We start from the raw sequence: 18,424 nt of genomic DNA, 5'->3' as shown, positions 1-18,424 counted from the left end.
GGTTCCCGCACACACACCTCCCTGGCTACCATCCCTGCCTAGGATCTTTCTTTTTCTTTCCGGGCATCACCAACTCTGCGCAAGGAAAGTGTTCCCTTGCTTTCCTCCCTTCTTTCTCTCTGTTGTCTTCTGTGATGCACCATCACCGGAGTCTCTCTATTCCCAGGGAAACTCTGTCAGCACTGCTCTAGTCAGGGTCATGAGTGGTGTCCTTCTGGCCCAATTCCATTTTTTTTTTTGGCTTTTTAATTTTTTTAAATTAAAACATCATTTTTCAATTACAGTTTCCATTCAGTATTATTCTGTACTGCTTTCAGATGTGCAGCAGAGTGGCTAGAGAACTATGTACTTTACACGGTGGTCTCCCTAATGGTTCAAGTACCCACCTTGCCCCATACATGGTTATTGCAGTGTTACTGAGTCTATTCCCTATGCTGTAATTTACATTTCTGAGCCTGTTCTGTACCTACCAACTGGTACTTAATCCCTTCACCTTTTTCAGACAGTCCCCCAGGTCCCCTCCAGGGGACTCCCACTTTCATCTTCCTTCTACCCAGCCTTGCTATTATATTTGCCATCTTTTTCATGACTGCTCTTCCTCAGCGCCCTGGCTTTTACTGGAATCTCCTCTACCTCTTCGACCACGTCTTCTCATCTCCTTTGTACACACTGTGTCCCCTCCGTAAAACCTGATTTGGGCTATAACCCCTAACTTCTGTCCATGATTCTTTTTCTTTTGGTTTCCCTCTGGTGACTTCATGAACTCTACAGCTGTGACTGGCATGTAGCCGGATCAACCCCCTATAAGTATAACTAGTCTGAATCACTTAGTCCTGAACTTCAGGGCTGGAGATCTCTCTTGCAGTGGATTACAGGATAGCTCCACCTGGATGCTCCATAAGTATTGTAGCAGACCCAGTAGGGGCCCTGCAACATAGTCCTTTGACCTCACAACCTCTGAGTTCGCCTAAGCTCTCGGGACTGTCACTGCACATACTGCCAGATTCCCCCCCCCACTCCCACTGACCCTTAAGCACCCACATTTCTCATTTTTATTGCTCTAGGCTGCCCAGAATATTCTGGGATTTCATGCACCCAAGAGCAATCCTCAAACCAAGAGTGACCACAATGGATGGATAAGCACTCCGGTTTTCATTAGATCATGGGACAATTAACAGTATGCTCTATAGCGTGGATCTATGTGACTACCTTACGGCTCCCAATGGGACTGAGCCCAGTGCTAACACAATGATGGCTCCTGCAGCAGCCATCCAACCTTTCATTCCCACTCTCCTCCCTGCCTCGCTTGTCCTCGTCGGTGTCATCTCCCAAATCCAGCACCAACACTTAAGCCCTTGACTCAGGGATTGTTTTCGGTCGGCATCAGACTTAACCAGGCACCTCGGGCTCTTTTGGGGGGTAAAAAGTGATGCCCGATCTTCTGCCTCCATACTTGCTTTTTGTTCTTGTTTCTTAATCTTGTTGATAACAAATTTCAGATACCTGATCACCTAAATCAGTAACCTAGAGGCTCTCGGAGATTTTTTCAAATTTTCTCTGTACCTATTATCAATGGCCTTGACTTCAACTGAGCACTACTTCCTGTGTCTCAATGCCTGCAATCCCCCTACCTCTCATTCCACCACTCCCTTGCCACTGGCACTCAGAGGTCATGTAATCTCATCATGGCATCCCTCTTCTCCTTCCCCCTCACATTAAAAAATATATATTTTACTTATTTGTTTTTAGACAGAGGGGAAGGGAGGGAAAAAAAGAGGGAGAGAAACATCAGTATGTGGTTGTCTCTCATGCGCCCCCTGGTGGGGACTTGGCCTGCTACTCAGGCATGTGCCCTGATTGGAAATCAAACTGGTGACCCTTTGGTTCACAGATTGGTGCTCGGCCCACCAGGCCACGCCAGTCAGAGCTCCTCCCCCTCACATTTGACCCCCTTTAGTGGCTCCCTGACAGCATGGTTGCAGACCATAGTATTTGTGAGGCACAGATCCCCCTCAGCCTTCCTGCTCATGCCTACTTGCGCAGGCTCATCTTTAGCCACCCGCCTGCATTTGCATTTCATGCTCCAGAAAACCCAAAACGTTTGCAGATTGGTGCATATGGAGCCACCATCACACTTCTAGTTTTTTGCACATGTAGTGACCACCTGCCTGGACTTGCCTGCCCACACTTCCCCAGCTGGCTGTGTCCTACTCTCACTTCAACATGTTTACAATAATTCAAGAGCAAACTCCTCTAGGGAAGCTACTCTCAAAGTCTTCCTGTGCTAACCCACATGGGTGTGTGCACTTTTTCTGTGTTCTCTAATGCTCTGATAAGTTCTGATGTTACTTTTTGCTTCTTATAAGTATATTATTTGTTCTAAAATATTATGTGTATTCATGTCCTAAATGCATTAACAAATCAAGAAGCTTTTGTCTAGGCAATCAATATTTATAAGTAATGGAAGACAGAAACTTTTTCTTACTTATCAGCAAACCTTAGGACACTGTCTCACATGTTGCAGATACATCTCGTAAGTGGGTATAAAACCAAACTTCATTATGAGCTATTTCTTTCTTCTTGACAAATAATCCACTCTCCTTTTTATTATTTTATTTTTTTACTTATTTTTTTTAATTGTTGTTCAAGTACAGTTTTCTGTCTTTTACTCCCATCCCAGTCCACCCCCCCAGCCCTCCCCCTCCCTCCCTCTCTTGATTCAAGAGAGTGTATGCCAAACATTGTTTGATATGGAGAAGTATGGTATGTTCTTTTCTTTTCAATTTGAAAAATTCCTATCACGTGTAAATATTTAAATATAAAAATATAAAAACTCTTTTTTTTTTATCATTTGGGAAGAACAAACTGTATCCTGTATCTTGGGTACCGACAGAATCATGTGTATGTTAATAGATAACATCTGATCATAACAAAGGCATGTGTGCCTCTGTGTGTGTATATTCACAGGGAACACAGTGGACAGATGGACAGACAGACAGAGACAGAGAGAGAGAGGTAGATAGACGTGGTGATACCTACACATACTGCTTAACTGGGTAGAAAAAACAACTTTGCTGTCAGAGAAGATCTGATTTTGAACACCAGGGTATTTACTCCTTTGTGGAGTTGATCATGTTTCTATATTTGGTGTGTGTCAGTTTCCTGTGCAAATCAAATCCCTACTTGAAAGTGTTTTTTTTTTTCAGACAAAAATGATATAAGAAACATGTAAATATGTCAGTCATGTGTAGCACGTGACAGTTTCTGAAATGTGGAAGCTCAGCTAATGTTTAAATACTGCTCGTTTTATTTGAGAAGCCTACAAGTATTTGCCAGAGGTTTATGCAAATAAGTTTAAAGAGACACTTCACTCTTATCATCGTACCTCTTCATGTAGTTCTCTCCACCGAGAATTAAAGGTCTCCAGTTCCTCGTTGATCAGCTCGTCCATGACTCCGCCATCTGTTAGGGTCTGTGCCAGCAGGCGAATCTGATTCGGGTTATCCTCGGAATGTTGCATCAAATTGTCAAGTGACTGAAACACAGTTGCAATAATTACTCGTTTTCTTCTTTTTTTATAAATACATTGAATTAATACAAAAATGCTCAGTGGCTTCTGAAGCAATATCAAATTGGGAGCATAAAACATAAAAGATTGCTGTTATTTCAAAAAAAATAGAGGGCGGGGCAAAAGTGGGTTTGCAGTTCTTCGGATGGAGAATAATACAACAATTAATAAATAATACAAGAATAAACTCTGTGTTTCCTGTACTCACAACTTCAAACCTTCTTTCGCCCCACCCTCTATTTTGCTGCTCTATGTAAATTTTCATGGGCGTATGGCAAGAGTGTGGAATGAGGCACTTAAAAATGATTCACAGCCACCTCCTTACTCTAAAACCTGGAAAGGTAAAATACTCAATGTCTCTTACACCTACCCATGGTAACATGACGTGATTCTGACAGTATTATGTAGGTAGAAATTCAAGAGGTTTCCTTCCCAACTTAAAAAAAAAAAAGGCACAGTCTGTTTAAAAGGAAACCCTTTGCCCTTCACCCTTCAAATGTTTTTACACATCCAGAGGTAAAGCAGCCATTTTTGGACCGGGAGCCAACAGAAATGAAAATGAGGTCCTTCGATGTGATCATTTGATAGGACGCTAACTGCATTGTGCGTCCTTTGTTCTGGACACCAGCCTTTAACTAATGCCTTGTAAGCTTGCTTCTGTTTTTTGGAAGGTGCAGTGCATTGCTGATTCACAAGGAATGTTTGGTCAATGAACATCTCCAAATAGGACAAGCCCAAAGTAGAGTCCATGGGGGCCTCCCACTGCTCCTGGGTACCTCTTTAACTTTTATAATTCTCTTGTGAAAATAAGGAGGTTTGATACAATGATGTCTGGGTTTCTACTCTTACATTCTGAAACCCCAAGTATATTTTGTCTAAAGGAACATTTTATATTTTCTTCCCACTTTGAAATTTATATACTTCATTTTACCACATTTACACAGGGGCTGGACCACATATGGCTCTACATACAATGCATATGCCACAATACATATTTATTTTGGATAAAGGAGTACGCAAAACTACAATAAAATGAATGCAACAGTAAGGATTACGTGTCAGAAGTTCACATAAATTAACATTTATGTATGAAAACTCCTTGCATTTCATTTTTCAAAGCCTTCAAAGTAGAACTTGAAAATATACTGAAATTTGGAATGTATTAAATTATATGAGTATATTAAAGACATTTCTAATATCAAAGCATGCCCATTTAGTACCTCAACACATTCTATAAGGTACGAATTTATGACTTTCAATAACTTAAAATATGTCTTGATGCAGTAAATGTAGCTTTGAAACTAGAAATAATATTTTACATTATTATCCTCTTTAGCCCTCCTCCAAAAAGAGGGAAATTGTGCATCCAAACTGTCTTTGTAGGTCTGTAGTAGACTTAAGCAGGCAGAGAAAATTATTAACATAGAACTTAGTGATATAACCCTGTCTGATGTGGCTCAGTGGGTTGAGCGTGGGCTTGGGAACCAAAGAGTCCCTAGTTCAATTCCCAGTCAGAACACATGCCTGGGTTGCAGGCCAGGTCCCCAGCAGGGGGCATGCAAGAGGCAACCACACATTGATATTTCTCTCCCTCTCTTCCTCCCTCCCTTCCCCTCTCTCTAAAAATAAATAAATAAAATCTTTAAAAAAAGAACTTAGTGATATAGCAGAAGACAAATATCCTCTATAGAGGTTACTTAAACTCTTTAAATCCTTGAGATTGGAAGGATTTTAGAGGAAACAAAGGCTCCATCCAAAGCGCCAGTCGGGGAGGAGGGAGCCATAGCAGGTAGTTTGTGTGCTGCTTTCTATGAACTTATTATTGGGACCTTGACATCTTGCAATACTGCATATAAATCATCATCATTAGATGAATTTACAACGTACTTCTAGCACCTCGGAGATTTCCTCGGTTCCAGCAGGGATGGTTTCAGTGGTTTTCAGCTTGAATTCTACCTCATTTAGCCACTTGTTTGCCTTCTCCAAGTAGGACAGCAACTCATGCCAACAAGCCCAAACTTCCTAAGAAGAAAAGGAAGATCCCAGATCAAATATTGCAATAGAAAAGTGACAAGGAGACTTTGGCATTTCCATTTTTAAAACCTCTAAAAATATAAGATTCCTTTTACATTGCTCACCTTTCCTTCGCAGTGTATCATTGAAAATGCAACTAGTCATTTTGATCACTTAATATGTCCGTAATTACAAATCATTAAGAAAATATCTTATTACATGAATAAATTCAAGGTTCAGTGATTTACTTTGTTAAATAAAGAAATAATTCATCAACATTAAAGTCTGGGAAACAGAAAAATAAATTTGTAACTAAAAATGCATCTATAAACCTAACATCCCAACACGTCAACTACCACCAATTTTCTGTGACCTCCTTTAAACTCTAGCATATATAAATTTGATAGTTAAAATTAAAGTATGGATGTAACTATCGTGCCTTTTTCACTAAATATTACACCATATAATTTTTCTGTAATCCTAAGAAGACATTTTTAAGAAAAATCTAAGGTTAAAGTGGCTATACATATTTTTGTTTCTTTAATATTTACTGAATAGTTATATCATTTTTATTTTGTTTGCTCTTATAAATTTGTGGTCAACATCATTATGTGTACGGATTTTTTTCTCATATTTCAAATTATTTCCTTGTGGTCTATTATCATAAATATGACTATGACCTATATCAAAGGTACGGCTATTTTTAAATGGCTTGTGAAATATATTGAAAAAAATTGACTGACATACAAAAGGACTTGTACACTAAAAAGCAAAACTTTAAGATTGCTACCAGAATATATAAAAGAGTATTTTCCTGATACTGGGATGGGGAAGGAAAGTCTGAAGTAGTATTTCAAAGAAAAAAAGAAATGTGTATCCAATAAACATATGAAAATACATTCGAACTCAATAATCAGGAGAATGTAAGACAGGATTACAATGAGGTTTTTATGCCATGATGACTGATGTATATATATATATATATATATATATGAGAATTCTGACAAGTTTAAGTGCAAGAGAAGATATAGAGTAACGCAAACTTGCATTTCTGGCTAGTAGGTGTGTGTACTGCAATAACCAGTTTGCAAAATATTTTGTCATTCTCAGTAAGGGGAGCATTCACATACTGACCCTCCTACCAACTCCAATTTTTAGTCCATATCCTCAGAGAAACTGTTTTGCGTGGATGACGCAGAGTCATGAGAATGTTCACTTTAGTACTTTTTGCGATAACCAACATTTTAAATCAGAAAGAATACAACTTTACTATCCACTGGCAGGAGAATGGATGGATACACACATCCAGACTGTGCCCCATTTAAACTGAGAATAAGAAAGTAAAAATGAATACATTCACAAGTAGAACAATATGGATGAATCCCAGATACAAGAAAATTGGGGGCAAAAAGAGCAAGCTCTAGAAAACAGTATAGTAGGGGTTACCACTTTTCGTAATGATCAAAACAAGCACAATTGAGCAACAAATTGTTCAGAAATCCCTATGTGTGTGATAAAATATTTGTAAGCAGAGGAGTAATAAAGGCCAATTTCTGGATCATGGTTATATCTGTCAGGATAAACACAGGAAGATGAACTGGAAGATAAGAATATAAAAACAGTCATCTTCCACCCTGGATGGTGTGGCTTAGTGGATTGAGCATGAGGCTGTGAACCAAAGGGTTGCAGGCCAGGCGCCCAGTAGGGGGTGTACAAGAGGCAACCACACAGTGGTGTCTCTCTCCCTTTCTTTCTCCTTCCCTTCCCCTCTCTCTAAAAAGAAATAAATAAAATCTTTTTTAAAAAAAGAAAGTCATTTTCCATTAGCTTTCAAATGATAAATATCTGAATCCCGATATTCTCACCTCTGCTTTTAGCCCTGGCAAATGATAGAAGACACTCCCTCCCTACCTGAGGAAAACTATCGGTCTAACCTGCCTGGCCAGTTTACTCATGCTGGCTTGGTATTTTACATACAGTTTTTCACACAAAAAAGTCAAATTAGGTATTTTGCTTTAAAAGATGAGAGAAACCTTAAATGTGGGTCATTTCCAGCTCCTGCTGGACTACAGGCTGTCTTCCTTCTGGGCAAAGATCCCAATGGGAAAATATAAATATCTCCTTCAATACCCTAGGGTACTTTAAAGCTTTGAAGATAAGGAGATGCAATTGGTGATGTGTCTTATTAACTTTGGTGCAGATTGAGGTAATGAACTGTCTTGCTGATTTAGCCATCAGGATGGATGGCCTCTTGTGTCCTTGATGCATCTGAAGGACGCAGCTGAAGAGGCTGAATGTACTGCCTTTAAAGGTCACCTTGGCAAAATAAAATATGGTCCCGCAGCCTGAATTGGAGCTAAAAGCCACTTAGAATGAACAGTTGGAACTTAAAATTACTTTGAAACCACAGAATTGAAATTGACTTTCAGCCCTGGCTGGTGTGGCTCAGGGGACTGAGCACCGGCCTGTGAACCAAAGGGTTGCCACTTAGATTCCCAGTCAGGGCACATGCCTGGTTTGCAGGCCAGGTCCCCAGTAGGGGGTGTGTGAGAGGTAACCACACACTGATGTTTCTCTTCCTCTCTTTCTCCCTCCCTTTCTCTCTCTTTAAAAATAAATAAGTAAAATCTTTATAAAAAAAAAAAGAAATTGACTTTGAAGAGAATACAAATGAAAAAGGAAACTTATTTCCAAGTGGTAAATGAAGCTGATGGGTGTAACGCCCCATCCTGAGTCAGCCATATTGAAATGCCAAATAAAATAAAAGAAATCATTGTTAATCCACAGCTTATCTATGAAACAAATATAAAAAATCTTTAGGTGGCAGAAACAAACAGAGAGGTTGGGCCAGAAATAATACAATGGTAATAATAATAATAGTGAGAAGAAGAATCGGAACGATAGCTGCTCACATTTACTGAGCACTGGGCTAAGTACTTTAAACAGAACACCTCATTTACTTTTCTCAACACCCTGTGAAATAGGTACTATTTTTCAGTTCATCTTACAGATAGGTGTCTAACAAGTTAAGCGACTAGCCCACAACCAGAAGCTCTAAGTGCCTAAATGAGTAACTTGAGCATAAGTATTCTTACACCAGAGTCCATGTGTTTAATCACTATGTCTCACATGACCCTAGGTTGGCACATAACTGATAAAAATCAGGAAAAGCAACTGACTTCCAAAGTCTTGCACTTCCCATTCAGCCTGGTACAGAGCCACTGGTAGCTGCTGGTGAGGCTGTCCAGCTCCTTGTGTAAGGCCTCTTGTGCTGCTGGCGGGGCTTGAGCTATGACACTATTCACAGACTCCGTAAGGAGCTTCACTTTGGCTTCTTTTTGCTGGGCCTCTTCTTTGGCCCTCTGAAAAAGAAAGAATGTTCTGTTCATAGCAAGACAGGGGCTTCCCTTCCCAAATGCTTTCTTTAAAAATTTTTTTTATTGTTGTTCAATTACAGTTGTCCCCATTTCCCCCCATGACCCCCCCTTCCCTACCCAACCCCCACCTTCCACATTGTTATCCACCACATACTTCTTTCCCCACAATGTATCTATTAGAGTGAGATTAATATAAAAAATCCAATACTGACTCCAATCACTTGCATAAATTTAGGTTTAGTTTAAAATTGGGAATTTGAAGGAAAACAATCATAATCAGGACATAATAGACCTTTCATCAAAATAGTTGAAAAAGTAATCTGCATGGGGGTATGTATTTGTAGATATCTATATTCCTCTATCATTCTCTATATGAAACAAGCGATAAATATTTTAATACCAAGTTCAAAAATACCTCATAGTCTAGAATTGAAATCACTTGTAAATTACTCAGATGGATGAATAATATGGAAATCAGTACAAATATCATTTAAATCAACAGATCACTAATATAGAAACATCTTCATTCTATATTTGTGACTACATTTTGATCAGAGAGTTCTGTTCAGTAACTTAAAATACAAAGGAGAAAGAGGAGGAGGAGACAGCCCCTGACCTGGGAGGGCTGGCCTGGGACTCACAACCACACCTCAGTTATCTCTTGTAGGAGGTAAACTAGTCCAGAGCATACCAACATCAGATGAGGCTACTTTGTTAGCATCACTGATCCATGGCCACACTGCCGCTCCATCCATCATCATGTTAGAATTCAGACAAGGACATAAAAACTGTCCAAGACACATAATGCCAAAAACTCCCCTATCTTGGTTAATGGAAGTTACCTCTGCATTTTCAGCAACTCTGCATTCAGCCTCCCTCTAGCCTTCCCTCCACCCAAGGAAAAGTTATGAAGATACGCGATCATAGAGTTATTCCCACTCACTGACAACATGTAATCCAAAGCAAAGCCTTTAAACCCTCCCTCAAATCATCTACCATCAACTCCGACCCTACAACACGTTCTCTCTGACAGGTTCTTACTCACACAACCCTGTGTTGTGTGCACAGGTTCCCAATGGCATGCACTCTCCCTTATGACGGAAAGTAATCAACCCAACTTATTCACTGACACAGGTATCACCATTGCTCTCTGGCTGGAGAGAGGACATTTATGATCCTTAACTTCCAGCATACGCATGTTAGAAATACAAACACATGCAACGAACCTCTCATTTGGGTTACTCCACAGGCCAACCCCCCGAGATGAGCTTTCAAGCATAAGTAGTTTCACACGATGTGAAGGAAACACTGGTGGGGGAATGGAGGCAGGAAAGGGCACACAGATTATAGGGTATACTTGTTGCAACCACCAATTACTGTTGGTGAGTAGAGTTTGATCCTGCTGGGAAGCTCTGGAAAACAGAGGCCTCAGGGTTATATCCCACTTGGGGGTGAGGACACTGAGGTATTTAGATACCATCTCCCGTTACCAGTTGAAGGCTGCTGGGGGAATGTTAATCTCCTAGTACGTGAAGCGGGGCACACAGGTGGCAAAAGTGGGATTCAGAGGCCACAGAGAACTGATAGGTAAAGAAAAGCAGGTTCTGGAATTATACCCTAAGAACCTTGAAACATCAGTTCAAAAGAACCTATGCACCCCAATGTTCATAGCAGCACCATTTATAATAGCCAAGTGATGGAAGCAGCCTAAGTGCCCAGCAGTAAGTGACTGGATCAAAAAACTGTGGTACATTTACACAATGGAATACTATGCAGCAGAAAGAATGAAGGAGCTCCTACCCTCTGCAACAGCATGGATGGAACTGGAGAGTATTATGCTAAGTGAGATAAGCGAGGCAGTGAAAGACAAATACTGTATGATCTCTCCTATAAGTGGAACCTAATCAACAAAACAAACAGATAAGCAGAAAAGAACCAAAGGCAGAGAAATAAAGAACAAGCTGACAGTAACCAGAGGAGAGGTGGGAGGGGATAACCAGAGGAAAAGGGGGAAGGGTTTTCAGGATCATGTATGAAAGACACATGCACAAAGCCAAAGTGGGGTAGGATCCAGGGTGGGAGGTGGGGATGGCTGGGGTGGGGGGAGTGGTGGTAGGAAAATGGAGACAATTGTACTTGAACAATAATAAAAGAAAGAGAGAAAAGGCAGGTTCTAACAGGCAGCAGCTGGGCCTATGTGCAGTGAAATAGTGAGGGGAAGGGGATGTTTGCTGCTGCAAACAGCAAGGTCAGCTATAAAACGCCTCTATATATTGTAATGCAATCAGCCTATGCCTTTGGACTTGACCCCATCATGCCACAAAAGTACACAATATGATGGCAAATATGAGTTGTTTTGACATTTAAATGATTGCCTTCATGGATTTTAATTTAATGGATTGAAATTTTTAATTAAAAATTGTGAGTCAATCTGGTTTTTTGCCATCACTGAGCTTGGGATTTGTTTCTATATGAACCATATTTGGCTCTAGTAATTTTAGCATTACAAACAACTTTGACAACCATTAATCACGTAGAGCACTCTGCCGGACAGGCTGCATGTTCTACCTCATTGGGTCATGAACAAAAGCTCGTGGGGTGCGTTTTGTTATTTTCACATTATCCAACAGAAAACACAGGTTCAGAGAGTTTACGTAAATCATTCTGGGGGTTTTATCTTTTCTTCCTCACAGTTTCTGTTAAATGCACCTCATTCTCCATGAGATGAAGAACGGGCATACAGTAGTGGATCCCAATAAATGAAATGACATTTGATACAATTTACAAATAACCTATGCACCTGTCAAAAATGAAGACTCAGAAACACTTCTTTCTTTGTTTTTTAGGATTTTGTAAATTCTTTAGAAAACCAGGCTTAGGCCCTGACTGGTGTGGCTCAGTATATTGAGTGTTGGCCTATGAACCAAAAGGTTGCTGGTTCGATTCTCAGGTAAGGCACATGCCTGGGTTGAGAGCCAGGTCCCCACTACAGGACACTAGAGAGGCAACCACACATTGATGTTTCTCTCCTTCTCTTTCTTCTTCCCTTCCCCTCTCTCTCTTAAAAAAAAAACACCCCAAAACCCAAACCAAAAAATACCAAAACAAAAACAAAACAAAAAACAGTGTTACAATAAACATAAAAAAAAAAAAAGGCTTAGGCCCTGGCTGGTGAAGCTCAGTGGATTGAATGCCAGCCTGCAAATCAAGGGATCGCCAGGTTGATTCCCAGTCAGGACACAGGCCTGGGTTATGGGCCAGGTCCCCAGTAGGGGGCGCACAAGAGGTAACCACACATTGATGTTTCCTTCTCTCTTCCTCCCTTCCCCTCTCTCTAAAAATAAATAAAGTCTTAAAAAAACATGCCTGGAAGTTGGGAAAAGTTCAGAGATGATAAAAGAAAAGGAGATCCTGAAGGTAATAAAAATATTTAATATAAAGTATAATTCCTAAAACATTATAACTAAAAAAGTAGATCATAAGGGATTTCCCCACTATTGGGAAAGGTAAATCATTACCGTATTGTTGGACTATAGGATGCACTTTTCTCCACCCTCCAAATTTGGGAGTAATAATGGTTGTGAATGCTGCTGTGGTTACATTTACATTGGTGAAATATTATGTTATTTACATTATTAAATATTTTACCACATTTTTTGCTTCAACATTTTTTTTCCTATTTTCCTCCTCTAAAACCTAGGTGCATCTTATGGTCCACAAATACAGTAAATGACTGGTGTCGTCCAGATGGCAACTTCCTCACAAAAGGTGGCTTTGCTCCGTTTGTATCCATGACTCTAACCATAATATGCTCAGACACTTTTCATTGCCAGTGCGTCATATCAGTGGTTCTTAAAGTATCAGTGGTTTCCTGGAAAGTTTTTGGAACTTTTCCTTGGCATGACCTGGAAAGTGTTTAGAAATGAAAACTCTCATTCCCAGACTCACTGAATTGGAAATCCTGGGGTGGGGCCCAGAAGTCTGTGTTTTAACAAGTTCTCCCGGTGATTCTGATTCTCACTCAGCTGTGACCGTCAGTACTCTAGCCTGTTACCCATAACTGAGAAGGGCAAATGCGTATGTGTTAGTGGCGATAAGCAAAAGAAGAAAACAGTGAAAATAGAAATTCCAGAGGTTTCTTTCAAAGGGTCTAATATAAAGTTTCAACATATAGTCATTGCAGACGTCCCCAAATTTTTTGAAGTAAGACAGTTCCTCTCAAACACCCCTGTAGGCTTTTTCTGTATTAACTGAAAAGTTTAGTTTCCAGGAGACAATGAAGTGATCAAAACAGCACTACCATTTTCAAGTGGGACATAGGAGAGCAAAGAAAAGAAACAGATGTCTACTTTCTTCTCCAGGTAAATTGGGGAGAGATACCAAAGTAGGTCTATCAGTCTCCTCTGACAATAAAAATAAATATGCTCTCAGTATGAGCACAGGTGGAGGCCTGGACAAGGTACTATCACCACCCTCTGGATAATGAAACAGACCTGAAAGACATCATTACCTTGACTGGCAGGCAGAAAACACAAGAAACAGGATCTCCCTGCCAACTCCCTCTGTTCCTGTTGCCACAGGCTGCCTGCACTTTTCTGCTTTTCAATATTACCCCCAATGGACCAGCTTTGGGGCTAGATCAGTTACTGAAACCTGCAAATCAATGGAGACTAATTGGTAGGGCCACTCATTTCAAAGATTGTTTCCCAAAATTGAAATTTTGAGACAGTCTGCTCTCCAGCACTGGGAAGGGAAAAAAGGGGCTCTGACTGGATGGTTAGCCAGAGAGGCCAACTGTGCAAGGGGAGAGGGGAGAGGGCCAGAGCGGGCTGGAGCCAAAGGAAGGGACCAGGAGGTGCAAGGCAGCTGAATACAAGCTGACTGCTGAGTCCGTGGCTATGCAGTATTAGAAGAGATGGTAGAAAGAGCCAGGAAGGGATTGAGATGTGAAAGGAAAGGCCACAGGGGTGGCACATGATTCATAGGATAGGATAGGGTAGGGTAGGATAGGATAGCATAGGATAGTGTGGAATGGGATGGGTTGGAAAAGGATAAGGTAGGATAGAAAAGAATGGGATGGGATGGGATGGGATGGGATGGGATGGGATGGGATGGGATGGGATGGATGGGAGGGGATGGGATGGGATGGGATGGGATGGATGGGATTGGATGGGATGGATGGGATGGGATGGGATGGGATGGGATGGGATGGGATGGGATGGATGGGATTGGATGGGATGGATGGGATGGGATGGGATGGATGGGATGGGATGGGATGGGATGGGATGGGATGGGATGGGATGGGAGGGATGGGATGGGATGGGATGGGATGGGATGGGATGGGATGGGATGGGATGGGATTGGATGGGATGGGATGGGATGGGATGGGATTGGATGGGATGGGATTGGATGGGATGGGATGGGATGGGATGGGATGGGATGGGATGGGATTGGATGGGATGGGATGGGATGGATGGGATGGGATGGGATGGAATGGGATGGATGGGATGGGATGGATGGGATGGGATGGGATGGGATGGAATAGAATTAATAGAATAGAATAGAATAGCTTGGGCTGGGGAGCACTGACTGAGCTGATATACAATACATTCAATCCTTTTCATTCTACCATAGGAAAAAACCTATTGCCAATGGAATTCTATGCAGCAGAAAGAAAGAAGGAGCTCCTACCCTTTGCAACAGCTTGGATGGAACTGGAAAGCATTATGCTGAGTGAAATAAGCCAGGTGGTGAAAGACAAATATCATATGATCTCACCTTTAACAGCAAGTTAAACAAGAAAAGAAACAAGCAAGCAGAATAAAAACGAAGACATTGAAATAGAGAACAAGGGGACAGTGACCAGAGGGGAGGGAATTTCAGGGGAAAAAGGGGACGGATTTATAGGAACTAGTATAAAGGACACATGGACAAGAACTAAGGGGGGTGGAAATGGGAGGGAGGTGGGGGGCATGGGGGCGTGGGCTGGGATGGGAGTAAAAGACAGAATACTGTAGTTGAAAAATAATGAAATAAAATGAAGAAAAAAACCTATTGCCATCACTAAATAATTCAAAGTATCTAGGGACTTCTGTTTTCTTATCAGCAGAGAGAAGTGTGGACTATTTTGCTTCTAATGTGTCTTCTAGCTCTCAAATCCTATAAAGATACAATACAGTCCTCTTGTTTGAAATCTTCCTATGCTTTTCCATCTCACTTGGAATGAAAACCTCTCAATATCCTACAAAATTCCTGTGTTAACAAATACACACGCACACCCCCAAAAACATCACCTGTCAGTTATCCCTGCCGAGTTATCCAGTTGACTCTCTTGAGGGTGGCAGGCCCCTCTCTCTGCCCAATCAGCCTCAGGTCGTTGTGGGAGCTCCTCCCTCTGGGGCGAATGTGCTTCCTCAAGATCATTTTAAGGTCCACCTTTTCTTAGGATTCCTATCTCAGATTAAATACACTTCCTCACAAATGCCCTGAAGTCAGTCACCACTTTCTAAAATGGCATCCCCCCTCTGGCACTCCCAGCTCCCACCTGAACTCTATTTTACAATCCTGGTGTATTTTTTGAGGCTGACTCTCCTGATCTTGACTAGGTTTACTTATTTCTCCATTCATTGCCTCCCGCTTGGAATGTAAATTCCAGTTTTCGAGGTAGCTCTTCGCCTTGCTCACCATTATAGTCAGTGTCTAGAAAGATATGTGGTACACAGTAAGTATGCTGTCCATATTTGTTGATGAATAAAGAACTGGCCCATGGTATTATTTGAGGAGGATGATTGTGCAGTTTTTAATTCTCTAGAAACTGTTGCTGCTTATCTAGACATACTTTTACTTACACTTTTACTTAACTTTTTACAGGTGCCTAAACCCATGATACATTTGATACTTCTCCATCTGAGATTTCACATGAGTACTTGCTGTTATTAATTATAAGTATCCACTGAATCATCATATAAGGTACGCAATAAAAGTATATGCAATTAATTTACTGTGCAGTATCAATGCTAATAATAATGGTAATAATAATAATCTAGTTCTGGCATCTGTTTTGTGCCAGGCACTGGATTAGGACCTCCTTGCTTTGCCCTTCTAAAAATTCTGAAAAACAGTAATTTTGACACCCAGCTCACAAACTGGGTTTATGTAACTCACCCAAGGTCACGCAGTTGTCAAGGAGCCAAAACAGGTTTTAAAGTGTCTGGTACAAAAATAAGTTTGCTTACTCTGTCATGGGGCCGCCAAGCAAACAAATCTCTCTCGATACTTCACTTAGGCTAAGGTGGTTTGATTGTGTGTCACTGCTAGTACGTAAACATAGTAACTGTCATTGTAGCCACAAAGCACTGAGTGCCCACTCAGAGCTAGGCAATTTACTTACATGTACATTTCAATACACAGTCCATACTCGCAAGTTAGGAAATGAGATGATTTAAGTGTAATAAAATAGAGGATTACACTGACTACTGATTTGCCCAAGGCCATACTGAAATGCCATTGTGTAGATTCAATTCTCTGTTACATGTCAGTTTGCTTGGCTCTAAATTAATGCTAATAATTTGTTACCCTCTTGTTTCAAGAAAAGTACATGGAAACTCAGTCCTTTTTTCCTCCATATTAAAGGCCATTTGTTAAATACTTAGTACCTTCAACTCCTAAGAAACCCCTTTAACCCACCAAATTAACATATGCCCTGTTGACCGCATTTTCAAATGTCATGTCAATGATACTTAAGACATATTCTGAGTTGGATTTTGCATCCTCTGCAGCTAGTGTGAGTAGCTGATTCCAATCTCTCAATGCTATATAATGTCAAGGGGGACAGTGTTCTAAACTGTCATCATCAACGTTTGTATTTTGACCTGAATTTATGAAAACTAATAAAAAGCTTAAGAATTCCACATAGTCTATATCACCCCTGAAGCAAAATTAATTAAAAATCAACCTTTTTACTACTAAAGCATGAAAAGAGCAAGGTGTGCAGAATCGCAATTTCAAGCGATGTTGCATCTTTGTTTTAGTTTACCTTCATCTCATCAACTGCTCTCTGTAATTCATCGGGGGTTTTATATTCAAAGTCTCTCTCTAGATATTCTTCTTCAGCTTGCGTCATCCATTCATGCATCTCTGACAGATCTTTCTGAAGGCTGACAGTTTGATCCAAGCCTCCCTTTATGGCTTCCTTTCTGGCATAGACCTTCCAGAAAACAAAGCCACAAATAAAATGTGAATATTAAAAGTCATAAAACATTAGCATTATATTTTTACTGAGCTGTCTGCAAACAATAAAATGTTTTGATAGAAAAGATGGAGAAGTAAGAAGCTTGCGTGCCTGAGGAAAATAACTCATGGTGATTGGATGCACTTAATTTCATATAAGTCTTAAAATAAGACATAGCTATTTACTTGGCATACTTAATAAAAATCAACGGATTCCCCTATGACTATAATTTAGCTGTAATGTTTGGCAATGCTTTTCTACAGAGAATACAGAAAAACAAAATTTCTTATAATTTGTTTCAGTTGGAAAAAGAAATATTATACATTGGTACACATAGAAGTGATGTCTTTGTGTTCTCTGATACTGTTTTACAATTTCAAATATCAGAGGAACTTAACATTCATATACCTCTCATCAATTAGAAAGAAAAGAAAAGAGGATGGATAAAAGCCATAAGCATGTAATTTGCAGAAGTAAAACTGAAATGTGGACATATATATGGGAAAGGATGCTCAGTATCATTTATAGTTAAAGGTTTGCAAATGAAGAAGAATTAATGCATTTTTAAAGATCTTATTTATTTATCTTTAGAGGGGAAGGGAAGGACAGGAGAGAAATATCAATGTATGGTTGCATCTCGTGGGCCCCCTGCTGGGAACTGGCCTGCAACCCAGGCATGTGCCCTGACTGGGAATCAAACAGCGATCCTCTGGTTCGCAGGCCCGTGCGCAATCCACTGAGCTATACCAGCCAGGGCAGAATTAATGCATTTTCATATGTAAAAGTGGCATAAAAATAATTATATAAAATGTCCAGTTTGGGCAGGGGTGAGGGAAGCAAATGTTCGCATACCTGGTGAGAGAAATCCCCAACACGGTACAACCTTTTAGACAGTAAATTGACAAATGCAATAAAATGTTTAACCATGTATCTGAATCTACTCTTCCACTTCGAAGAATGAATCTTACAAAACAAACCACGCAAAGTTGCATGTACAGTGTTCGAATCAGCTTTGAAGACAACAACATACTGGAAAGAAACCTAAATGTGCTTGCATAGAGACTTAGTTAAATTAATTGTGAGACACACACATACAATGGAATAACACCATGTGATGCCAGTACATCTGCACCGAAGTGAAAGTTGTTCAGTATAGAATTTTATATTTAAAAAGCAGGTTGAGCCCTGGCTGGTGTAGCTTAGTGGATTGAGCACAGGCCTGCGAACCAGAGGATC

At 40.5% G+C, this 18,424-nt stretch overlaps 1 protein-coding gene across 3 annotated transcripts in view; it reads right to left on the bottom strand.

Annotated features, from left to right (window-relative positions):
- Positions 1-18,424, bottom strand: part of DMD (dystrophin) — a 1,990,869-nt gene that overhangs the window by 1,243,121 nt on the left and 729,324 nt on the right. For all 3 annotated transcript variants that reach the window (XM_053655812.1, XM_037127036.2, XM_053655810.1), the window contains exons 26-29: positions 16,994-17,164; positions 8,761-8,943; positions 5,456-5,590; positions 3,386-3,535 (exon numbers count right to left, since the gene is read on the bottom strand). In XM_053655812.1, the coding sequence (XP_053511787.1) occupies positions 3,386-3,535; positions 5,456-5,590; positions 8,761-8,943; positions 16,994-17,164 (639 nt within the window). The remainder of the gene's footprint in view (positions 1-3,385; positions 3,536-5,455; positions 5,591-8,760; positions 8,944-16,993; positions 17,165-18,424) is intronic.

The sequence above is a fragment of the Artibeus jamaicensis genome, unplaced genomic scaffold, assembly GCF_021234435.1.
Source record: "Artibeus jamaicensis isolate MK-2021 breed Jamaican fruit bat unplaced genomic scaffold, CSHL_Jam_final scaffold_1283, whole genome shotgun sequence".
In the NCBI taxonomy this organism is placed as follows: Eukaryota; Metazoa; Chordata; class Mammalia; order Chiroptera; family Phyllostomidae; genus Artibeus; species Artibeus jamaicensis.
The sequence above is the reverse complement of the archived record's forward strand: the minus strand, read 5'-3'. Positions and strand labels throughout refer to the sequence as shown.